This window comes from Artemia franciscana, chromosome 7, assembly GCF_032884065.1.
Source record: "Artemia franciscana chromosome 7, ASM3288406v1, whole genome shotgun sequence".
Taxonomy (NCBI): Eukaryota; Metazoa; Arthropoda; class Branchiopoda; order Anostraca; family Artemiidae; genus Artemia; species Artemia franciscana.
Window position 1 is genome coordinate 36,726,030 of NC_088869.1, and position 26,638 is coordinate 36,752,667.

At 35.1% G+C, this 26,638-nt stretch overlaps 1 protein-coding gene across 3 annotated transcripts in view; it reads left to right on the forward strand.

The window, feature by feature from the left end:
• Positions 1–23,877, forward strand: part of LOC136029222 (RAC serine/threonine-protein kinase-like) — a 52,657-nt gene extending 28,780 nt beyond the window's left edge. For all 3 annotated transcript variants that reach the window (XM_065707429.1, XM_065707430.1, XM_065707431.1), the window contains exons 6-11: positions 2,733–2,924; positions 7,154–7,282; positions 8,773–8,910; positions 17,085–17,249; positions 20,899–21,117; positions 23,757–23,877. In XM_065707429.1, the coding sequence (XP_065563501.1) occupies positions 2,733–2,924; positions 7,154–7,282; positions 8,773–8,910; positions 17,085–17,249; positions 20,899–21,111 (837 nt within the window). In that variant the 3' untranslated portion in view covers positions 21,112–21,117; positions 23,757–23,877. The remainder of the gene's footprint in view (positions 1–2,732; positions 2,925–7,153; positions 7,283–8,772; positions 8,911–17,084; positions 17,250–20,898; positions 21,118–23,756) is intronic.
• Positions 23,878–26,638: the final 2,761 nt, after the last annotated feature.

Consider the following 26,638-nt stretch of genomic DNA (forward strand, 5'->3'; position numbering starts at 1 on the left):
CGGTTAAAACATGTTACAGCATGCCCATGTTTCTGCTAAAAAAAAAAAGTTTGCAGTTGGAATAAAAAGTAAGGGTCGGTGTTGTTAGATTAGCCACTGGTCGACCTTGGCTCTTCAATAACACATTTTGGCATTTTTTTCTTGATTTCTGTTCTTAAAGGTTAAACATTCCTACCTTTGTGCTAAAAAGTTGATGGTGGGATCATCAGAGGGGTATAGGAGAGCTCTTGGCTCTTCAGTAAGACATTTTGGCATTTTTTTCTTGATTTCTGTTCTTAAAGGTTAAACATTCCTACCTTTGTGCTAAAAAGTTGATGGTGGGATCATCAGAGGGGTATAGGAGAGTATCAGACCCAATTTCCATCTCTAATCACACACATTAAAAACTTTTTTGTAATCCTGGCTATATCAAGATACAAAGTGCCTCCAATCTACGCCTTCGATATTTTATTTCTGAAAATTCTTACGTGACAAAATGCATCCTGCCTTCCCTTGGAGAAATTTTAAATAGAAAAAACAAGTTTTTTTTTAACTGAAAGTAAGGAGCGACATTAAAACTTAAAACGAACAGAAATTACTTCGTATATGAAAGAGGCTGCTTCCTCATCAACGCCCCGCTCTTTACGCTAAAGTTTGACTCTGTCTCTCAATTTTCTTTTTAAAACAGTAAAAAACTTTAGCGTAAAGAGCGGGGCGTTGATGAGGAAGCAGCCTCTTTCATATACGAAGTAATTTCTGTTCGTTTTAAGTTTTAATGTCGCTCCTTACTTTCAGTTAAAAAAAACTTGTTTTTTTTTTATTTAATTTCTGAACGTTTTTGAATCAATGCATGTTTTGATTTTGGCTCTCCGCAGAGGAATAATTAAAACGAAATTTGCATTTTTTTTTTTGGCTAAATGGCTTTCTCATAATTTTGATCGAATGATTTTGAGAAAAAAAGAGCGGGGGAGGAAGCCTAGTTGCCCTCCGATTTTTTGGTCAATTAAAAAGGCAACTAGAACTTTTAATTTTTCACGAATATTTTTATTAGTAAAAGATTTACGTAACTTATAAATTAGCTTACGTAAAGAACTTTTGTATTCTCTTATTTTTATTACATATATGAGGGGGTTCGCCCCCTTGTCAGATCCTCGCTCTTTACACTAAAGCTTAAATTTTGTCCCAATTCGTTAAGAATGACCCCAGAATCACAAAAGCCGTAGAATAAATAGTTGAAATTACTAAAAATACTTTAACGTAAAGAGCGAGGTATTAGGAGGAGGCGAGCCCCTCATATGGGTAATAATTTCTGTTTGTTTTAAGCTTTAATGCTGTTCCTTACTTCCCGCTGAAAGAACTTTTTCATATTTTTTTTTTCATTGTGTTTTTAATTAATGCTAGTAAATCCTGCGCTCCCTTCATGGAAATTTTCTTCCCCCATGACAAATTATCGAAGGAAAGTTCCCCCTGCATATCCCCCTCTTCTCAACCCCTCCCCCAACCAAAAAAATCCTCCTGAAAACGCCTGTACACTTCCCAATAACCGTTACTATATGTAAGCATTGGTCAAAGTTTCTAACTTGTTGCCCCTCCCATGGGGACTGTGGGGGAGTAAGTCGTCCCCAAAGACATAGTTATAAGGTTTTTCGACTACGCTGAATAAAATGGCTATCTCAGAATTTTGATCCGTTGACTTTGGTAAAATAATTAGCGTGGGAGGGGGCCTAGGTGCCTTCCAATTTTTTTGGTCACTTAAAAAGGGCATTAGAACTTTTCATGTCCGCTAGAATGAGCCCTCTTGCAACATTCTAGGACAACTGGGTCGATACGATCACCCCTGGGAAACAAACAAAAAAACAAATAAACACACGCATCCGTGATCTGCCTTCTGGCAAAAAATACAAAAATCCACATTTTTGTAGATAGGAACTTTAAACTTCTACAGTAGGGTTCTCTGATATGCTGAATCTGATGGTGTGATTTTCGTTAAGATTCTATGACTTCTAGGGGGCGTTTCCCCCTGTTTTCTAAAATGACGCAAATTTTCTCAGGCTCGTAACTTTTGATGGGTAAGACTAAACTTGATGAAACTTATATATTTAAAATCAGCATTAAAATGCGATTCTTTTGATGTAGATATTGGTATCAAAATTCCATTTTTTAGAGTTTTGGTTACTATTGAGCCGGGTCGCTCCTTACTACAGTTCGTTACCACGAACTGTTTGAAAATGCTAGTGAGGATAGTGGGGTTGGGGGTTTGAGGTATCTGATCAACTTTTACCTCCAAGCTAACGGATAGTAAATTCTTGTATGATTCCAACTCAAATAAAGTGCTGCATGCCTAACTTTTTACTAAAAAGTTACAGGAGGAGGGGAGGAGGCTAGAGAAACCACAGACTCATCTTAGCTTTCTTGTCAAACAATTACAACTTATTCTGATTCTCAAAAAGTGTTCAAAATAAACAGGTTCCGCTTTTACTTTTTTCTGATTAATAAAACAATCCCTCTCGTTACCAAGAACAAAAATATATATTTCGTTTTTTCATCTTCAGTCAAAAATAAGCAAACTAAGTATTTTTCTGAGAACATGAATCCGCACTCTCTTCTTTAAATCAGTTTTTTCCTTTGGTAGATTTCCGACATTGGATGAACTAGGATTCTTTTCAGTTAATTTTTTGATTGTAGTTATTCAGTTTCTATTCCCAATTCGTTTTAAAGTTGGCGTTTACAGTTGTTCATTGATTACTTTTCAGTCTTTGAAGTACAGCTTTCAGACTGCTGAGCGATTGTGTTTCGTTATGGAATATGTCAATGGTGGTGAATTATTTTTCCATTTGAGCAGAGAACGTGTATTCTCAGAAGAAAGAACGCGGTTTTATGGAGCAGAAATTGCTTGTGCACTTGGATATCTTCATGATAACGGAATTATCTACAGAGATCTAAAAGTAAGTAGACAAAAGACTCCATATATAAATGTAGCTGTCCTAGTCGAGAAATTCGTAAACCTAAAGTCAGCCCCGGGAGCGTATTTTTGGGCTTCTATCTTCTGTTTTTCTCTACCTTTTAAGTTGTAAGACTCTATAGATTCTATTGAGTTTGAAGAAGAATAAACGCTCTGCAATTTGAATTTCCTTTTTTATGGCACTTGGTATTTACCAATTGACATATAGCGATCGCAATTTCTGTCTGTCGGTCCCGGTTTTGCTAGTTCGGGCACTTCCAGAAAAGCTAGGACGATGAAAGTTGGCAGGCGTATCAGGGACCAGGCCAAATTAAATAAGAAATAGTCTCTTTTCCGATTTGACCATCTGGGGCGGGGGGAGCGAGTGAACGAGATAGTTTAAAAGAATTTTATTCCCCGATTGAACAAATGATTGTTCTTCTTAAGTGTGGCTCGCTGGGTTAGGAATATGATTCTCGCTTAGAGTGCGAGAGGTCTCAGGTTCGAATCATGGACTACCCACATTTTTACATGAAGACGATTCGAAATTGTATATATGATCAATATAGCGATTGTTGAAAGTTGGCAGACGTATCAGGGACCGGACCAGATTAAATTAGAAATAGTCGCTTTCCCAATTCGACCATCTGGGGGGGGGGGAGTGGAAGGACGAGGAAAAATTAGAAAGAATTAAGTATTTTTAACTTACGAACGGGTTATCGGACCTTAATGAAATTTGATATTTAGAAGGACTTTGTGTCTCAGAGCTCTTATTTTAAATCTTGGCCGAATCCGGTGACATTGGGGGGAGTTGGAGGGGAAACCGGGAATCTTGGAAAACGCTAAGAGTGGAAAGATCAGGATGAAACTTCTGGACGTGCTAGGACGATTAAACTTGGTATGCTTGTCAGGGACCTGCATAAATTGACTTGATAACAGAACAGTCGTTTTCCCCGATTCAAGCGTCTTAGGGGCTGGAGGCTCTTCGCTCTTCCGACCTCGTCACAAGCACCAAATGAGCTCTTGCCTCTTTTTTTTGAATTTGCGCTTAGAATTTACACTTAGAATCCTGAGTTAACACGCATTAAAACCTTAAAAACATTACAAGTAAATAGCACTTTACTGAAAACACAAAACCCAAACAAAAACGGTATATTGTTTTAGAAGCCTGCAGCCTGCTGAAAACAAAAAGCTAATTGATTAGACTTAACCCGCCATAATATCAGTATCTGCTGCTGTAAAATTAAAATTCTGCAAAAAAAGCAAGCAATATGTTTTGATAACAGTAAAATTATTAAGAAGTATAAATAAACGATCGACTGAATTATGAAACAACCCATTGGTGTTGCCCGCCGTATCATCAATAGCTAATAAAATAAAATTTGTATGTCTAGAAATTCTGAATTTAAATGTAATCTTGTAATTTGTACTAAATTTCAATTGAAATTTATCTCGTATAAAGATACAAAACTGATTTAACCCACCTTTCATTTTTTTTTTCTTTTTAGATTTCAGCATCGACGCGCTCAACCTTGTTGAATTTTGGAAAAAATTCATGAAAATTAGCAAAAACTATTTGGACTATTGAATACTAAATATTCTAGAGCAGCTGATTAGACTATATGAATTCGAGCAAGTTCTTTATACTTAAACGTATGAAGATAAATTTGTGATGAGGTTTTACTAAATTCTTTCTTCTACGAGTAGCTGTTTTGCGGAATTGCCCGAATACTAATCGATTGACAATATAAACTAGGCTAGCACCATGACTGGATTATGCCAGCGTTAAATTGAATAAATAGTAGTTAACCCTTTGGTAAATCTGATTGGTAGCATATTTGAAATTATAATGTTGACGTAAAATACTATGGCATTAGCTGGTTTCAAAATTTAAATTAATTGTAAAATTTAGTCTTTGTAAAATTTCATTTTGATTAAGGCTTTAGTAAGAATCCAAAAATAGTTTTGTTCCATAATAATAGATACTATGTAATCAAAAAATATCAACCAGCAATTCGTCTTCCTTAACATTTTATTGCATTGGTTATCTTATGGACTTATTGTGTTGCGAGAGCAACACTTTGGTTTTGTCTTTCTCTTTTTTTTTCTGTGCCGCCGATCTCAGCTTATTCCTGGAAACTGGTGAGGGTCTAACCTTTGCGGTTTTTACGGAAAGTGTGGACCTCATGCCGGATTGATCAATATGACATTTCATTTTGGAAAGCTCCGCAGAACTCTTGCCTGAGGCCAAAAATATGGTTTTTGCTTGTCCACAAGCCAGAGCCTGTGGTGTGCAAAGTGAAGTGGAGTTATATAGCCTATGTCAGAGAGGAGTATCTGAAGTTGTGTAGCCAAGCTTTCGTTTCATCAAACCATATTTCTGCTTTCGAGTGGAAAGCTCCGTTCTAGCAGGCAAGCAGGCAGGCACCACTTTCAAATTGAAGATGGACTAAAATCTATAAGTGTTAAATATTTGCGGCAGTTACCCGGCCCCACAGCCAATATATCTTCTTTGAGTGAAAAATAGAAAAATTTCCAGAAGCAAAAATGTGGCATTTTCCCAAGTGCTGCCATCTATAGTTTCTACCCATTTCTGTTCCTGATTTCAGCTGAGTTTATCATTCGGTTTTTCGGACTTGGGATTGTGGTAGAGAAATGGTATCAGATGTGCCTAATAAACTATAAAAGTTCTCTCATTGCAGAAGAAATTGGAGCTTATCCTTTGCTTCTTTCTAAGTGGTGACGTTAGAAAGTTGGCCTACGGCAAAAAAATCAACTTTTGAACTAAGACAGATATAATTTTTTTTTTCGACGGCAATAGATAGCTCTTAATGAGCTGATCAAAGTATATGACATCCATTTATTGGTACAAAAACTTCTTCATGAGGTATACCAGTTTGAAAGTTTCAAGGGGTTGACAACTTCAGTAGTAAGGTACACACTTAAACGAAATCTAAGCTGATACAAATTGTGAGACATATAGAGGACTTGTAAGCAACAGTCGGCTGTTAGGGAATATTCACCTTCGGCAATGAGGGTTTAGCAACTTTTGCTAGTTGGTCTATCTATTATTTGTTTCCAGTGTATCTGATGGTAAAAACCAATTTGGTTCCAGTGGTAAGACATGTAGGGGACTTGTAAGTAGTAATCTGCTGTTAGGCTACAATCAACTTCAGTGATGAGGGGTTTGCAACTATGTTAGTTGGTGTACCCATTTATTTGTTTCTGGTGAACTTGATGCCTATCACGGTAGAGGGACTTATAAGTAAGAATCGATTCACTTATGGCGAGAAACGGCTGTTAGCTCATAATCATCTTCGTCAATGAGGAGTTTGCCACTTTTGCTAATTGGTGTACCTATTATTTGTTTCTGGTGTATTTGATGGCTAAGCCAATTTGGTTCCAACGGTAAGACATGTAGGGGGCTTGTAAGCAATAATCGGCTGTTGGGCTACAATCATCTTCAGCGATGAGGGGTTTGTAACTTTTGCTAGTTGGTGTACCCATTTATTTGTTTCTGGTGAACTTGATATCTATCACAGGAGAGGTACTTGTAAGTAAGAATCTGCTCATTTTGGGCTAGAAATTTGTGCAAATTGGTGCACATTATATTCGATCTGTTTAAATCTGACAGAATTAAGTGTTTACGCAACGGGTACAAACGATAACGTAAAACAATGAGGTAGTTTCGTAACAATTAGTGTCACCTATGGTATATTAATCCTGAAAAATTACGGATAGCTTTTATAATACCAACTAGATTATATAAGATATTGTTCCAAGTTTTCATCCGTCACGATGTCTATGATTGAAAAGGATAAAGTTCAACTGGTTGCAAAATCAATTTAATCCCTTCTTTCGATATTATTTTGTAGTTGTTGTTTTTTCAGCGCTGAGGAATAGCCTTTGATCATGTTATAACTGATTGCTTTCTTGTTTAACATACCGTTTTGAACACTTCGATAGGCTGACAACTTCATCATTTAACCAATAGTGAAGAAACAAGCACAAATGAGAATGTAAAACAATGCGATAGTTTCGTAATAATTAATACAATGTCATCTATGGTATTTTGATTCTGAAAAGATGGGGATAGCGTTATATCTATGTCTATATGTTTAACAATAGAATTGTATTTTATACCTTTATATGTTTTATTTAGTGATATAATATCCAATTTTATCACTATGCAAAATTCTGTTATTCTAAGTCACGCCGAATTTATGTTCACAGTTGGAAAATCTTTTGTTGGACAAAGAGGGACACATAAAAATTGCTGATTTTGGACTATGTAAAGAACAAATAACTTATGGGAGGACAACGAAAACTTTCTGTGGAACGCCCGAGTACCTTGCTCCTGAGGTAAGCTTTTTTTTTCTTCCATCGAAAGGACAAAGGAAAATTATTCCTGCTTGGAAACACGCTGATGGTTATTTAATATCCTTATGGAACAAGAAATGTGAATTTGAATATCTTTAAGTAGACGCTCCTAAAATTAATTCAGCAGAAGGGAAGGGCACACTTTGTAAAACAGACGAGATCAACCAAGGGCGCCAGAGACGTCCTTTGTTTTTTAGTGGTAATTCATCGTAAGGTAAGAACTTACCATACCTGACTAGTTCGTAAAGTAAATGTATGTTAGTTGAGCGTTGCCCACCATATTCAGGGTTTGCTGGTCAGTTTTTTTTTTTTTTTTTTTTTTTTTTATCCATGTATCTTGTAAAATCCACAACTTGTCTAATCCAAATTGTTTATTAAAAAGCATTTACATTTTTCTTGAGAAAAGAAATCAGTGAAAGGATCATATTTCACGGTCGTGATCCACAGACGTTATGTGGTTGGCGTTATCCGCAGAATAAATGGGCAGAATGGATGTGTATTTATCCCGCATCCGATGTTATCGATTGTCAAAAATCATGGGGAGACTAGAAGTGGCGAGGGTGTGTCATATCAGTTGAGTCAATGTTAAAAAAAATTGTATCAATGTGTCTGTTATTGTTTGGCAGCCTGTTTATGCAACGCTTAAACAATACGTTTCCCGTCCAATTCATATAAATATATTTTTTTTGTCGCCAGTTAATTTTTCGGACTTTCACGAAACAATTAAAGATCTTAGAAATGGCAACTGCCTAGCTTGTGATGGTATATATATATATATATATTGTGGTAAAATTCTAGTTGATTGACTTTTGGCTATCTTGGAAAGGGGCTAGGTTAGGAAAATGAAACTTTCAAGGATGGGTCTAAAGGCTAAAGTATGTCCCGGGAAGGTATTTTGATGTACCCACCTCCACTCCTTCTCCCTCTAGAGGGCAATGACCTTTGATGACCTTTAAAAATATGTGTGTTATAAAAGTGAAACCTTGCAAAATCGATCTTCTGCTTGAATGAAGTACAACAAAATTGTTTTCAGCTTCACAACTTGGCTCAATCCCAATTTATAAGGTTTTTAAGATATGCAAATACATGTTTTATTCCACAGTGCCTCGAAAATGAAAGCGAAAGAGGGTTCCTATTTACTTTACACAAAACAATTTCTAATATAAATATCTTGAAAAGTAATCGATAAAAAAAAGTGAAACAAAAAACGCTCGCAATTGCCAAATAGTCATTTTTTTTAACTTAAAAAAGCTTTCAGTTAAGAACAAGTAAAATTTCATTGCAGAGAGTGTGGAACAAGAGGAAGGAGAGTTGCCCCTCTTACATACCATATAATTTTGTTAGTTTAAAGTTTTGATATCGATGTTTTATTTTTGTTTGATAGCCTAAAAAGGCTGGTTCAATGTTCAAAAACTACCCTCTCACCTTAATCACTATTGTTTATTATCATGCATATATATTTTGTTTTGTAGGTATTAGAAGATAACGACTATGGTCGAGCGGTAGACTGGTGGGGCCTCGGTGTTGTTATGTACGAAATGATGTGTGGAAGACTGCCTTTCTACAACAGGGATCATGATATCCTCTTTGAACTCATTCTTATGGAAGAAGTAAGTACCTGCTTACGCAATAGAAATTTTTATCCCAAATATTACTATCTAGCTAAATAGTAATGGATCATTAGTTGTTAACTTTTCTGATAGAAATCAAAAACTTAATTCACAGTTAATAGATAAAATTTGGTAATCGTGCCTGCAAACACAGTAGAGGGATAGGGTAAGTGCCCTCCTTTCGAAATAATTGCAAAACACTTAAAACTATTCAGAAAAGGTAATTTAAAAGACCCCCTTCCCCATCCTCATTGAAGTATAGAGATATTTACGATTTTTTCCCATTTTTTTCTGTGCTTTAATTATTTGCCTATTTGTGCCATGGACAACTTGTCCCTCCTCCTTCACTCCATAAATTCAAAGCCCAATTCCGACAGGAATACCTGTTGTGACATTACGTTGGGATCAGGTCGGGCAGATTTGGTTTGCTTATAATACTACCTTGTTTTGTATCCAGACACGTTACTCGAGTACGCCTGAGTTGTCTATCATCCAATCCTAACCAATTGGTCCACAAAATTTATGTAATAAGAAAGGGCATTACTTGTCTATTTTCATTCCAATTGTTTATTTTGATTTGACCAGGCTTCATTTTTGTATAACAAGTATTACTCAAAAAATTAGAAGTTGACCATTTTCTCAAGGCCTGTAACCAAAAAATGGGAATTTGTTCTGGAAACTAAATATCTTATTTTGTGATGGTTGCTAATTGATTTTTTGAAATATTATCCATATTCTGCCACAGCTTTTGCCCATTTTTCTGGCAATTTTGAACTTCTTCAAAAAAGTCAGTCGGTTTTGATGGGATCCACAAGTTGACCCATTTTTCTCTACACCATCTTTATACCTCTTAACTCCCCTGTGTACCATTAAGTGAGGCTTTTAACGTGAAAGATCAACCAATAAACCAACTGTAGACAAGCGAGGCGTGCGTCATATAGCTCAGAACATTTGCTCCTCTTCCTTGTGGTTTGAGTTGTCCTAATCTGATAATTTCTTGATAGAATTTCTTTCTTCTTTCCTCGCTAAACAAGTTTTTAACCTTCTTCTTTAAGCTATCGCAGGTGCTGTTACTTGACGACCAAGAACTCAATCAAATATTGCCATGTTGCGGAGTTGTCGTTGTAACGTCTATTTACGTCACCACTGTAGTAAATACTGGTCACTAGTTAAAATATTCAAAACTATCAATGAATATGTGAAATCGGAAAGTTAAGTAATCAAACATAAGACATACATAAACATAAGAACAAACATAAGACCTACATGTCTAATGAAACTATTCTTTTTATTCTTGTGTCAATTTTTAAAGAGACGCTGTCTTATAATCTCGTCCCCGAACAAGAAAATATTATAAATCTTTATTATTTTAGCTTCGTAACATATATTTTCAACTTTCGCGCCTAAATCTTTGGTTTATTTAAAACTCTATAAAGGCCATGGTTAGGAATGGTAGGACTTCTTATATTCAAAGCAAAAGTTTGTAAAAAAAATTAAAGAAGATATATTTGTTGGTCCTCAAATCTGACACTTGTTGAAAATGAAATTTAAAGAAAAGGATTTAATTTTGGAAAAATCAGTGTGGGAATCTTCATGAAAGTGACTTCCGATTTTTTTGGGAATCACTGATCAAGTGCCTATAAAAATTTGTCGCGGAGTTGTTATCAGGGCAAGTTGAGTCCACGTATGCTGGTGAATTATTGTTGTATTTTACAACGGGATATCCCTAAAACAAAATACAGAAGAAAGAAAATAATTACTTTTTTCGATTAAAATCATTTTATCCAAAATATATAAAACATTTTAATTAAAAAAAAATTCGTAATTGGAGCATTTTGTTATTTCTATGATGGTTTTGCTTGTTCTATACATAACTAAACAAAGGCTTTTTAAGTTGCTAACAAGTGTTTTGCCCAGATATAATCAAAAATGTGAAATTTGAAAACATATAAAGAAAAGTCGTTATACAAATATTCTTGGATCTTCCTCCACTACTTACATGGACAGTTTTAACCTGCTTCAACTAACTTTTGAAAGCATATACCATGAATTAAGCATAGACTATTGATTAAAAAGACTCGCTATCAGACTAAGCACATGATTTTCAAACCAAGCACAATCAGAATATACAGAAAGAATTCAAATATACTTTTATGCGAAAAAGAATTCCACACAAACTATATGAATATAGGCTTAACCGTCCTAGCCCCTCCCCCTTTCGTCCTCTTTTTTATTGTACTGACGGTAAAGTAACCTGTTACAAACCTCCTAGTAACGGGTTAAATTGCATGTTGACGCAGAACACCATCGTAGGAGTGTCCTCTATAGGAGGACAACTGCGGCAGGGCGTAAGATCTAGATTTATGGACAGCGGCTTCTGTAAAGGGCTGTTTTGACGGGCGTTTTCGGGCTGAAAAACCTCTTCCTAGCTAATTTATCCGCTATGGCTTGCCTCCTAGTGCTAGCATAATATTTATAGGCATGAATATATAATGAGTCGGAGGTAATAAGCTTGGGACTGTCTGTGCAGGATTTCGACTCTTGTTGATAGAAGAACATTGCCAAGTGCTGAAAACCATGTTGTGACCAAGATAGCCCAGGATTGTACAAAGCCTACATTCATACTGGAGGTCCAAGGGACTTCTTGCTGTCCGGTTCTAAGCCCGGATTAACCGCTTCGGTGTGGACTTGAGAAGATCAGTTGATCCTCGTCCTGCACTGGCATCCGGGATCATTGCTTTTGCCGAGGCCAAAATAATTTCAATGATTTAAAGAACATAAAAATTGAAACATGGAATCTTACGACGTTAAAGAATGAATATCGTCTCGACATTTCACTGACAAATTCATACGATTCTAACTGGACTTGTTAGGAGTTTTGGAAACCCAGAGATAGGAAGCGTGAAATGTGGTGATATAGAATTTGTTTACTCAGGCAGGAAGGATGGGGTGCATAGACAGGGAGTAGAGCTCATGATGAACAAGGAAGTTGTTAAGTCTTGTTTATGCTAGGAAGGTATTAATAATATAATACTGATTGCTCATTTTGTTATTTAAAAGTTCAAGGTATCAGCTATAGTAGTATATGCCCCTGTTGAACCGACTGACGGAGACACTAGTGACTCGGATGGATTTTACTTACAGCTACAGGAGCAAATAGACAGGGTTCTAGATAGAAATATGGTGTTTTTACTAGGAGATTTTAACACCCAAGTTGGTAGAAATAGGGATAGGTGGTATCCTATCCTGGATAAATTTGATGTAGGAAAAGAAAACAGTAACGGCTACAGACTTTTGCAATTTTGTAGGTATAACAATTTAGTTATAACCAACACGCTGTTTGCTCATAAAATGGCCCATAAGTTGACATGGTATTCACGTGATGGTAAGACCTCAGACCTTATCGATTATGTCGTAGTAAATAGAAGACTGGTAGGATCAATACAAGATACTTGGGTATATATGAGTGCTGTTATTGATGTTAAAAGTAAAGATCACCGTCTAATAGTGTTTAAGGCCAATTTAAAGCTGAAATTTCGGAAGGGTAAGTACCTCCTGGGAAGTTATGATGGTGGTAGACTCCAGGATGTATACAAGAATTATCTGAGTAATAGATAATATGAAAACAAAAGGAATGTAAAGAAGGTGGAGAAAGCATTAAAATATGAGTTAAGGAGGCGTGAAGTGGAGGCCAAGGATAAAATTGCCGAAGATCTGGAAAATGCAGCTAGACGGCATAATAATAAAATATTGTACTGGCATATTAATAAATTAAGAGTGAGTAGTCAATCCGGACTTGTCCCAGTTAAAGGTAGGAACGGGGCCAGAGTTAAGGGTGCTAGAAGAAGTTTGGAAATTAATGCTAAGAAGACTAAGTCACTAAGGCTTTAAATAAATAAAGATGAAAAGGTGACGTTGTGTAACGAAAAGATTGATCAGGTAGGCAGCTTCACTTACCTTGGTAGTATTATTAGTAAAGACGGTGGGAACAGTGAAGATATTAAAAGTAGAATAGCCAAGGCTCAGAGTGTTTTTTCACAGTCTAAAAAAAACTTTGAAAGAATAGGAAGATAAGTCTACAAACCAAAATTAGAATATTGGAAGGTACAGTGATGACGGTGGTGAAATATGGCTCTGAAGCATGCGCGCTCCGAAAAACGGATGAAGATTTACTAGATGTTTTCCAGAGAAATTGCCTACGGATTGTTCTGGTTACCCGGCTGACTGACCGTATTTCAAACAGTAGGCTGTACGAAAAATGGGGTTCAATCCTGCTTTCTAGGCCTATAATGAAAGAAAGGTTGAGATGGCTAGGGCACGTTCTGGGGATGAAGGATGACAGATTGCCGAAGATTGTCTTTTTCGGCCAAATGTCTAGGGCTAAACGGAAAGCAGTTCTTGCTCGTCGGGAGTGGGAGGATGTCATAAATAAAGATTTAAAGGAAATTGGAACTTCCTGCGAGGGTGTAAAGAGAGAGGTTTTGAATAGATTGGGACGGAGGAAGAGCGTGCATAGCTCTGTTAGCCTCAAGCGGCTTGGTGCTGTGGTGAGTTGTTGGTAGTAATAGTAGTAAAGTAAACTATGGCACATTTAACCTTATGTTCGGAAACTGGTAGTACAAGCAACATATTTTATTCTACTTCGAAAAGGTTAATATGGATATAGCGTTATGTCTGTAGAAAAGGTATAGCCCAAATTTTTATGCGGGTGTTATACGAATTTTATCAGATAATACATGCCTTAACGATTATCCAATCTTATACAGCATTGCCTAATCTCAAAACAGAAGAAAGATGCTCTCCAAAAAGTAGGATTTCACAATTTTGATGAAATGATCAAAATTGTCTTTTTAGCCCGGGACGCAGAGATGAATATAATATTCTCGGATTTAAAGTAGAATATTGCCCTCCTAAATTGAGATGGTGAAGGCTTTTCGTAAGTTAAACTTCATTGTAAAACTTTTCTTGAAACCAAACCGTGTATTTGATTGTATAATTTTATCTAAAAACTTAATGTGATATGATCATTAGCTGATTCCTCTAGAAGATGATTCTTGGTTTTGGCTATTTATCATGATTGTGGAAAGGCCTTTACATAGGCTCGTAATTTATATTCATAAATCAAAAAGTGGATTTTCTATTCCATGTTCCTTTTCTTGATGCTGTACGGCATCTATAAATTTCCAATATAGATGGCTCTTGTTTCGTTAAAACAACAGTTTTTTTTTTAATATTCGAATTGACATTTCTAACTCGGTACATAGTCCTGTGGTGGCGCAGTGGATTTGACCTTAGCTTGGTAATACGGGATCCAGAGATCGAATCACGCTGCAGGAATGCACTGCAGGGCCGACGCAGGGACCTTAGTAGTCAAGAAGCGTCGTTAATTATTAAATAATAAATGAAAAAACTCGGTACATATTTTTATTTTCTATATGTTCTATTAAAAACTTAGATAAAACATGGTAGTACAGCCTGTGTGCTGTATTAAGGCTCTCGATTTTGTACAAAAAAAAACAAAAAAAAAAACAATTTGATAAGAAACCTCTGCAGTTTCAGACGAGATTTTGTGTAGACAAAATGAGACTCCGCTTTCCATGTCAAAATGAAATGGGCGTGACTCATTTTAATTCTAGACTATCACAACCTTATACAAAAAGGATAAAATGGACGCAAAAGTTTTAAAATGTTTCGATTCACCTCTTGGTAAAGAAGGGCTTCATCTCTTGCAAACCAGGTTTTGAAATGCCCCTTTAAAAGGGCTACTGTCACCAAAGACAATCCACACCAATAGAAATGTTTCCATTGTCACTAAAGAAAATCGACACCAGTGGAAATGTTTCCATTGTCACTATAAGACGATCTACACCCATGGAAATGTTTCTTCTATTTCCATTGGTAGCTCTTCTATTTTGTTCGCTAAGGATTTAATATTAGAATTAAGGATCCATATGAACAAGTATAGCCAAGTTTCTAAATTTACCTCCTTTGAAATTGCTCTGGAATTGGGTTTCCAAATTATGACCAACAGACGTCTTCATAAGGCATAAATTGAATATCTGTGGTGGGCTGGTGACGAGGGAGGGAATTGTATTAGATTCCTTGTCACTAACTCCCTTTCTTGGTATACGCTTGTTTTTCTGGAGGCACGAGCCACTAGGGAACGGATGGGTTTTTTTTATGAAGCTCTTTAAAGTTCGAGTTTATTTTCGATATTCTTTTAAAAATCTACGTTTCCCATTTCCAAAAATCAAGACCATATGATACTTTTTCTTACAAGTTCAATAATTATCATAAACCAAAACACAAAATATTGACAGAGCACTTGGCAAAAATTCAGTCCTATGTTCCCATTTTCTTCCCTTTATGTAGGGACTATTTGATACAAACTTGCAAAAACCTTTTACTTTTTCAGTTTCATGTTCTTTGACATGATTAAAAGCAGGATCCCTGATGTTGACCTTTGTTATCATATTACTAGTCTTGACTATGTCACCATGGTCGTGGTTGAGTCGAGGCTGCAATTAACACTGCTGCAATCCTTGAACCACTTGAACTTCCAGGTATCTGTGACTGACGTAATTGTCTGTGGTATGGATGAGAACCAGACGAAATCTTCCAGATTGAACTCTTTCGAATACTATTCTTTTTTTTTTTTTTTTTTTTCAATGTCTTTATGTTCAGTTGCTGTAAAATGCGAGTTTTGGCAAAAGATTATTTTCGGGTTACCAAAGATATTGGAATGGGTAGCAAAGTACCGGTTGTTTTTTGTATTTTAACAGATGAAGAGATTGAATAATTAAAGCTGTCAGCTGGCTCATCAGTTATGTAATCAAGGTTATTATATCTTAAAGTATAAATAGAGTTAAATAGTTTTACCTTGAAGATCGTTGTTTTCGAATTTCTATTCTCTGTAAGTCCGTTCATTGACTTTATTTTTTATTTTAAGATTGTATAGCGAGCCTTCAATTCTGATATGTAGCTAGATTGAAGATGAGGAGAACAGCTGGGAGAAATCGAAGACAGGGATGCATCCAGGGTTTGGATAGGTTTAGACTGAGTATAAACAGAAGCAAAATAATCGTTAACTTCTTGATGTTTCTCTGGCATTAGGTATTGTTCAATCTGATCAATTTTCGTCAACATTTACGCATGCAGTTTCACGAATTCAGCACCACTAGTTCGGGTTATTCTTTCGCTGGTAGTTTATATTCTAACACAAGAACGGTGATACCGCGATAGACATGTACTGTATTCTTACTGAATTCTTATTGCAAGTAAAGAGTTTAATAACCGTCATATTAGTCCATCTATTTTTAAGGCTCTGCTCCCATCTCAGGCTATGAGCAATCGTCTTTTTTAAGTGTAACCTATTAGTCCTTTCGTGAAAATATTTTTGGCTTCTTGCCAAGTGCCAGTAATAGTTGTTTTATTCTAAGATGTAAAGTCGTGGACCATTTCATTTGCTGTTGGGGATAGGATTATTCAATTCAAAGAAACTTGCTAATAAATACATCTTCTTTTATGCCCTAGTTCAAATATTTAGTGAAGTCATATTATTTTTTTTTTATACCTTTTTGTTTCTGTTGCTTGTCTTGTTTGTATTCGTGTAAGGTCTGAAGCAGTTAGACTATATTACATAGCTATAGGATCATTATTCTCGATTTCTGTTTGTTCCTGTCATTGATGTCTTTTGTGTATTCTACTCTAATTGTGGTGTTTTATTGCTAAAAATGGCTTGTAAAAAACTTCCTTTCATTTAACCTAGATCAGTTAATTTAATTCAGTTACTTCAGGTAATTTTTTCTCGAAAGAAGCTACTGGCGAATAGCTGTCTACAATCATGTTCAGTTGGGCCCTATTCTGATGTTGTAGCTAAACTATGTTTAGCTATGAAAAAAAAAAAATATTCTCTCAAAGATGGTAAGAGATAATATTTTTGTACTGATGAAATGCGACATTCTTGTAGAATACAATGTCTCTTGGAAGAGAAGATATCCTATGATTTTATAAGAAAATTATCTTAATGTGGAATAATGGGAGATTACAGCGTTTTGTCTTTGTTCCATACCCATTAAGACACATTGCCTCTGGCAATAGTTGTTTTTTCAGTAAAAGAATTTAAGAAAAGCTATATAATGAAGCTTTTTACGTATTTTTTCTTTCCTTCCAAGGTGCGCTTTCCTCCAAAGCTCAGTCCAGAAGCCAAGGATCTTTTATCAGGAATGCTGACAAAATCTCCTACCCGTCGGCTTGGTGGTGGTCCAGATGACTTCAAGGAAATACAGAGACATATATTTTTTCTGCCAATCAGTTGGAATGATCTTCTGGCCCGAAGGGTTAGTTTCTTTTTTTTACTTCTTTCTTTCTCATTTTTTTTGTTTTTTTTATAATGGAAAACTCTCAGTATAGTGTGATAATATACAAAGTACGTTTTGTATAGGGGTCTTGTGGACATTAGTGTCAAAACACAACTCACACTAGATCTACGTTGCATGGCCAACGTGAGGCGTTACGGCAACATTTGTTCGGCTTCGTCGAGTAAGGTGTTGCCAGAGCAACACTTCGGTTTCGTTTCCTCACTTCGATTAAACGCTGAAGCTGTTAATCTCTAAGGATCTTAAAGTAAATACTAGGTGCACCAACTCGCAAAAGTTGCAAACCCCTCATTGCAACTAAAAAAGTTGCAAACCCCTCATCGCTGAAGATGATTATAGCCTAAGAGCCGATTGTTACTTACAAGTCCCCTACATGTCTCACCACTCGAACCAAATTGGTTTACCATCAAATACACCGGAAACAAATAATAGGTACACCAACTAGCAAAAGTTGCGAACCCCTCATTGCCGAAGATGATTATGAGCTAACAGCCCTCTGTTGCTTAAAATTCCCCTGTATGTCTCACAATTGGTATCGGGCCACTTTTGGTTTCAGTGTGTACCTTACTACTGAAGTTGTCAACCCCTTTAAACTTTGAAACTGGTATATCTCATGAAGGAATTTTTCTACCAAAAAATGGATGACATGTACTTAGATCAGCTCATCAAGAGCTAACGATTACCGTCGAAAAAAAATCTATCTGTCTTAGTTCAAAAGTTAACTTTTTTGACGTAGGCCAAGTTTCTAACGTCATGACTTAGAAAGGAGCAAAGGATAAACTCTAATTTCTTTAGTAATGAGAGAACTTTTAAAGTTTATGAGGCACATCTGATACCATTTCTTTACCGCTATCCCAAGTGCAAAAAACCAAATGATAAACTCAGCTGAAATCACAAACAGAAATGGGTAGAAACAATAGATTTTTGGCCCCAAGCAAGAGTTCTACGAAGCTTTCCAAAATACAAAATCATATTCATCAATCCGGACTAAGGTCCACACTTTCAGTGAAAACTGCAGAGGTTAGACCCTTATCACTTTCTAGGGATAAGCTGAAATCGGGGTGCGAGAAAAAAAAAAAAAACACGACAAAACCAAAGTGTTGCTCCCACAACACAATAAAAACAACAACAAAAGTGCTTGTTTTTGTTTCTTCATAAATTTGTTCTAGGACAAGAGGCAAAGATCCGTTATTCCTGTCTCTTTATGGGGATGTATAAACGTGTGTGCATAAAAGATCTTGAATATTGGGTAGATCTTAATAACTGATTCTATGAAAGAAATCTATCCCACCTCCTCTTAACGTTTTAATTTGGGAGGAATCCGAATTCCTTCCCAAAGTTCAATTTCGACACGTTATACAAGACGCTATTTGTTACCGCGCACTTTATTGTTGTAACGCCTATTAGCAATATTGTCTCTGACGCAGATATGTTTTTGGTATAAAGAAAGGGCTACTCTAAAATCCTAACACGGGTCTCTTTTTTCATTTACGAATTGGATTCTCGCATTTGATTGTCGAATTTTCTATAGAAATTAAAATCTCACCATTCAGACCGCTGTCGATAATCTATCTCTTAACAAGCCATTTCAGAATCAAGAGACTTTTCAGAAGCCAGACTCATTAGGTCCATTTTTTTCTCTTCTTTTTTTTTTTTTTTTTTTTTTTTTTTTTTTGTCTTAGTGCAGGTGTACTTGACAGGTTTTAGTGCCAGTGCCTGCAAAGTCCAAGCGGTCGCATGAATACATATATGTATAATATGTAGATAATTTTTTTCTAACCGTCCGATTTAATCTACAACGAATGATTTAGAATGCCCTTGGTCATTCTTTATTCTCGAGGACATACAAAAGAAAGAATAGTGGACATTGAACGTCTAATAATATAATACATATCAAAAGCGAAGATTTTAGAAAAAACAAAATCTGAACTGATTCGAAATTTGGATAAAAGGTTGTTTTTCAAGTGAAATTTATGGGAATTTATTAAGGGTTTCACATGGATAAATTTCAAGCTCTGTGAGTATTCAGTCATTTCATTAGTAAAAAAGTTTAGGTTATCTACGTAGACAAAATATAGGGAATTTACAAAATCAGAACTTCAAAATAAAAAAAACTAGTTTTTAAACTGAAAGTAAGGAGCGACATTAAAACTTAAAACGAACATAAATTACTCCGTATATGAAATGGGTTGTCCCCTCCGCAATCCCTCGCTCTTTACGCAAAAGTTTTTAATTGTTTTAAAAAGTAGAATTGTGGCAAAGAGTCAAACTTTAGCGTAAAGAGCGAGGGATTGCAACGTGAGGAAAATGAACTGTTTTTTTTTTTTTTTTTTTTTTTTTGCAACATTGCTGGAAATTTTGCGAATTCCACTGGAACTCTTCTGGACCTTTTCAGGATACCCATGCCCAGGAGAAATTTCAAGTTTGTATATCTAACTAATTTAAAGCTAAGAACAGTTGATAACCAGGAAAAACAACTGCGAAAGCTGTAGTGTTGCTCCGCAACGCGATGAATGTAATAGCAATAATTTAACTGCTGCATTACGGAAATAAAAAGCGAGGAAACAATTTAGAACATCAGCCCTGTATTAGTAAAAACAAATATGCTAATTAGTCTACAGTCATAGTTTTACTATAGATTATTAATTACTAATATTTTTAATTACGTTAAATTATATACATTTATCTTTATTTATGCGAATATTCATTAATTTGCGCAATTTATCGACGGGTTGAAATATACTATAGATCAGGCATGAGAACTTGTAAAGTAGAGTAAATCTTTATTAAAACACTTAGTTCCATCAATATTTCGACTCTAGCCGACAGAGAGCAGAGCTTGATGTGTTCGCTTAATAAATACGCAGCTGAAGAGAAATACAAAGTAACAAGAATTGTCTACATATAAAAATAAGACACATCAAGAAATTAAACATTATAAGGCAAGAAAAAAGAAAAGAGGTCATTCCAGCTTTTGCATAGAATCAGTCTTTATTTTTTGAGGCCTTGTGCGACCCGTAATTATTTAATGGCGGGTTCGCTTTTTCATGGGGATCATAGATGCTGCATAATTACATGTGCATGCCGGCTCTGTGTAAGTAACTAGGTCTTGAAGTAGAGATGAAATCCCTCAGAGACGTTATAACTTCACAAAGAGGGAACAGTACTTATTTTCAGCAAAGAGGTATAGTTGCTTTTTTAGACATGAGTGTCTTCTTTCTATCTGTTTGAAGAAGAAAAGGTGTGTGTCGTCTCTAGAAATATTTATATATCGAATATGTATATACAAAGGTTTCCTTAAAATAATGAGAAAAGATTGTAATTTTTGTACTTTTAGCTCACAAACGAGAAATGTTGGGGTAAAAAATATTTTGAGTTTTCGTCTTGGAATGAATATATGCTTTACCCCTTAGATTCGGTTAGATATCTAGTTTCTAGTACTTATAAAAGTACAATGCTATAACAGTATGGTAACTGATGTGAGCTTTGTCTTAAAATTTGTTATTCGAAAATGTAGGATTTCTGTCAGTTCAAATTGAACGTTTTATCATTATTATTATTTGATTGGTGATTGTTGGCTTACTGGCTTATGATCCATTTTTTTTTCTAGGTTCCACCACCCTTTAAGCCTCAAGTTGTTTCTGATATCGATACACGGTACTTTGAGTCTGAGTTCACCGGTGAATCTGTGGAGCTGACACCTCCAGAAGGACCACTTGGCGCCATCAGCGAGGATGTAGAGCCACCCTACTTTCAACAATTCAGTTACTGCCCGGACCTGAGCTCTACTCTTGGAAGCAGCCACTCCTTAGCACAAGCGTAGAACCAGGTGACCAGTTATTGAATTTGCAAAATGTTAATTCGCTAATATACGAGATATTAGGGAGTCAGCATCAAAACGAGTCATTTTAATATTTTATTTATTATTCCAAGATAGGTTAGGTGAAACTTTATACTTATCAGTGTATTTATGAAGGAAGTTTTAATTCTTGTATTACTGGGATACTTCAACTGGTATTAAAGAACCGTAAACATTTAATTTCCTTTCAGAGTGTAGCAGTGATCAAAAGCCACCTGTCTTTGTTTTGTCGTTTCTTCTGAGCTTTTATCTGAAATCTGTCATAATTTTCATGGAGAATTGATTGGACTGATTTTACACAATTATAATCAAAGCTAGTAAATTCAATTTGGTCTCTCACTTTTGGGGCGTCTACTATATCTTGTGTTCCTCTTTTTTCTGGATTTAATGACCATAATGCTGAACTTTCGGCATGTGAACTGATAAAATACACAATTTTCATCGGTGGTGAAACAATTTAAATGTCAATGGCACTTCTCCTACAACATAAGTACAAAATGGTAATGAACGAAGGTCTAAGACTTGCTCTGTTCATTTTTGGTTATTTTTGACATTGGAGGCTGTTAGGATAGTAAGTTAGGATGTCTACCTGGACCTTACAATGGGTAGCTGATAACTCCTTTGTCTTGAATGCGATGACGTTGACCGTTCAGGCATCATAACACCTCTGTGTCTGTGGAATACTTGTTTGTAGAAAAGAGCGTTTTGGACTTGTCTTCTCGTAGACCCGTAGTCAAGTTTGTTGTTTTTGCACAGAGGCTAGTTTTATCTGAAGCATTCTTAGAGGTGGATGAATTTTGTATCCGTGTCTCTTGAAAAGAATGTCGGTAAGCATAATCATTAACGATGGATTGTTAAGGTTGAATGTAATGAGTGTCCAAAATTACAGCGTCTTTTTAGTAAACGACAGTTATTTAGTTAGATGCAGCATGTGTCATTCTTATCTCTGTTTGTGTTGATTGGTAAGTTCTATTTGTTCATACTTTTTCGAAACAATAATTTGCCATCAACTTCCATGGAATGTAGTCACAAACTGTAAGTTCATAACTAGCATTTTACATATAGTTTGTTTGGACTTAGGACGACCAGCAACTGGATCTGACTCTAGTTACTCGATACCGTATATGTATATTCTCTTTTACCAAAATTTCCAGGCTACATTTTTTTTCTCCAGCTTTCTTTTAGTATTATTAGACGTCCTATGTTACATTCTTCCTCCAGTTTCTTGTGATTGTTTCCTTTTATTTCGAATTTTTCCAATTTATTCACATATATCTACAAAGCAGAAATGCGGCCTGTTTACAAATGTTTCGTAAATTGTTAAAAGAATAAGCAACGAGAGAAGATAATAAGAAATTTTCGTCATATTTCAGCTACTTTTTCAGCCTCAATTATAATTTAATGAAAACTAGTGATTAATTTGAACTAGTGATTTGATGAAAACTAGTGATTAATTAATGGCTCGGTAACAGTGCCACAATTTGCATTTGTGAAAAGTAAAGGCTTGAATTTAAAGGTTGTTTCCGCTGTTTTTTTTTGTGTGTGTTATTTTCCTTTCTCGATGACGGCTTATAAGAGTGTTTTCATCCATTAGATGGTGTTTCCACATGTGTTCTGCCAGATTATCTGTAAATCTGCCAGTCGATCAAAAATTGTTAAAAAAGAAATTTCTAGTAAATCTACCGTTCTGATAGCGGATGGTCCTCATTACCCGGTCACCTTTACTATATTTTGTATTTGAATATAAAGTTATTTTAAGGCATCATAAAAATATATGTACTTTACCTTCTTTTTTTACTTACCAACATATATACTTATCCCATACACGATTTTTTGATTAAAAGAAAGAACGTTCTATTGTCTAAAAATCTGAAAGCTGATGTGCCCAATATGCACCTCCCCTAGATCTGGCACTACCTTCATGCCAAATCTTAACTTGGGAAGTGGGGAGGGGGCGAGAGATGACCCAGGTAAACTTGTCCCTGGACCACTTTAGAGGGGGATCCTGAAAGACTGTATTTAAAATGATGGTTAGAGAATTTTGATCTTTTGCAAGGGGTTTATTTGGACTATTTGAGGTTTTTAATTACATATTTCGGCAGCTTGTGCTACAGGATCCCTTGAAATTAAAATGTTAAGGGAAAAAGAAAATAGATCGGCATCTCAATCTCCAGATATTTATCTAATAAATCCATCGACACCGAAAAACAGATAAGTTCAAATCATGGGCTTCCAAAAGACATTCCCTGCAAAATTCGGTTCCTACTCAGCAACATGGCTGGCTATAAACCCTAGTTTATAACTATTTACTAATCTAAAGCTGTCTTCTTTTATATATCTATATATACTTGTTCAAACAATAATATGTTATATCTTTTGTGCAGCCTGTAATTTCAAAATTGAAGTTTCAAAGCTTCTCTTTTTTTGTATGGAATATATTCATTTGTAAGGCTGATTGCTGGACCGAGAACAAAAAATAGCTAATTGAAACGATGGGTGGCTTTAAGTTATAAGCGATTTGTTGCTGAATTAATATTTTATATTGCAAATTTTAGTCTTAAATGTACAGTAATTATTACGTTTTGCAGTTAAGTTATCTTCAATTTTAGGGAAATGGCTGATTTGTTACTTGACTGCAACAAAGCATACGGAAGAAACAGAGAAATGAACTTTTTTTGTTGATTTGTGCAGTTTCAAGGAAAAGCAAAAATTGGTATTATATCTGCCCAGTGTTTTTTTTTTTTTTTTTTTTTTTTTTTTTTTTTTTTTTTTTTTTTTTTTTTTTTTTTTTTTTTTTTTTGCTCTAATCATGGATTTGTAATTGAAATGCCAGTTTTTAATTCTTGGGAGTTTTGCTTTTGTAAGACTCGTTTTATTTATGTTTAGTGTAATAATTAATTTTGTATATAGAATTCTTGATGGTAGTTAATTTAATTCTTTGAATTGTTCTTAGTGTCCAATTACAATAACTTTTATACTATAGTGTATTTCAAAATGTTGATAATTTTTGTATTTGTAGAAAAAAAAAATCGCGTAGAGTTCTTATAATTTGGTCTTGCACTTATTGCAATTTATCCTAGTAAAGTATATTTCAAGTTGACACTGCTTTCCTGCTTTTGGGGGAGGGATTGTAAATTTGTACAAACACGTTCTACTTGCACGAAAACCATTTACTCCTATCAGATGTTGAGTAATATTTTGTTGTTTAAGAATAATGAGTAATAAATAATGACGAAGACCACACTGCCTTTCCATAATACAAATACAGAAGAGAGAATAATGAGGACTTTTCTTCCTAAGACAGTGAATGAACTAACCTATTTGAATATTTCGACCCTATATCTAAGGGCCGTCTTCAGCAAATAAAAATAACACTTAAAAAATAGCCTTGGCATCATTACTTCGAAAAGCTCAGCCAAGACTGATTGATAAAAACTAACATTTTACAAGCTAAAAAGGTTCATTCTTTTCACTAACCGTATTTATTAAAAATTGGAATAATTTCTTATTGCGATGTTTGCTTTTTTTTTGATTTGAAAATTATTTGTGCAAAAATGTTGTAATTAAATAATACAACTCAGTTCCAAAACATCGCAAAGAAAAAAACAATCCTAGACATCAGCTGTTTCACAGACAAATGCTCTTTTCACGTTCATGTTTAACATTCATTGATGTTTGACTAAAATAAATCCATAGAAATAAATAAATTCTTAAAGCAAAATGATTCAAATCAAAGTTCGTCCCGTTCGCCTTCCTCCTCAGGCATCTCAGCCAGCACCACCAGCAACCATCCGTTTTTTTTGTTTTGTTTTTTAAATAGCCTTGGCATCATTACTTCTTAACGAAAAGTTCAGCCATGACTGTGTGATAAAAGCTAACATTTTGCAAGCTTAAAAGGGTCATTCATTTCACCAACTGTATTTATTAAAAATTGCGGTGCTTCGGAACTAAGTTGTATTATTTTATTACAACATTTTTGCGTAAATAATTTTCAAATAAATAAAAAGGCAAACATCGCAATAAGAAATTATTCAATTTTTAATAAATACAGTTAGTGAAATGAATGAACCTTTTTAGCTTGTAAAATGTTAGTTTTTATCACTCAGTCTTGGCTGAAATTTTCGAAGTAATGATGCCAAGACTGTTTAAAAAAACGGATTTTTAATCAAGAACCTTTATTGTAAGTGTTTTTTGTGTTATCCAATTTCGGCCCTTAGGTATAGGGCCAAAATATTCAAATAGGTTTTGTTCATTCACTGTCTTGGGAAGAAAAGTCCTCATTATTCTCTCTTCTGTATTTGTATAATGAGTGATAAAAAATAGCATATAGTTATAAGTTGCTGTAGAATTTATATGATTTATTTTTTTATACTAATTTTTGTTGGACAAATATAGATTCGTCTAAGACCAATAATTTCTAATGCAATCGGGTTTCTTCTTTTTTAAAGGTGTTGATTCTCAACACTCTAGTTTTTATTAAAGGCTACGTATATTAAAGGCTAGCAACCTGAGTCTTTTTTTCTTGGGGGGGGGTCTTTAAAATGAAAAGTGAAGGGAAATAATCGGAGAAATATGCTCGGTTCATAGATTGCATTTTTTTTTTATGAAGATGTCTTCTCTGGCCTCCTTAGAGATTTCGTATTTGGCTAGTAAGTTTGGACGACACTGAATCTCCACTACATGAGTCAATATGGACCTCTAAGAAAATTTGAAATTAGCTCCACATATCCTGTCCTAGGTTAAGCGTATTGCAATTAATAACTAATGACATACGACGAACATGTTTTATCCTTGTCTGACGCTAGTTCAAATATTAGATGAATAGTATTGCAATGATTAATTCAAAACTCAAGTCATCAAATCTTACTTATGAATGGCTTATAAACAGGGTGACATAGAAGTTAGGCATTGTAACAATAGCCATATTCCCCAAAGTTGAAAATGAGACGCAAAAATTGGTACTGTGTAAATAAAATATTAAATACCTTAATTTCAACGGCAACTAGCATAGTTTCAACAAGGTCACAAGTAGTTCCCTCGCTAAAAACCTGCACTCCCTTAAGGACTGTTTATGGACAGAACAGCATTAGAGAATAATTCCAAGTTTTCAAAAAAATAAAAAATGAGAACAAAACAAGCAAAGTACAAGGAAACCCCATTTGACTCGGAAGTCCCTGCAACTAAGATCCAATTCGAAATATATGTAGCATAAATGATTGTATTCAAGCTTCACACTTGACAGCGCGTTTCTCTGGCTAAATGGCTGTTGATTATTACTGTGAAGAATTTTGAACGTGTTTCTGTACTATAAAATCGCATCCGACAAAAAAATTGGGCATTGCTTCTTGGCATTTTTCAGCAGTGATGAAGAATATTCTTTAATAGACTGCCAAGAAAAAGTTATTAAACAAAAAATCTTTCCACGCTTGACGTAATACCATCCCCTAATTTTGTGCTTATGAAGTAATAGACAGAGAAAAGATGGTGAAGG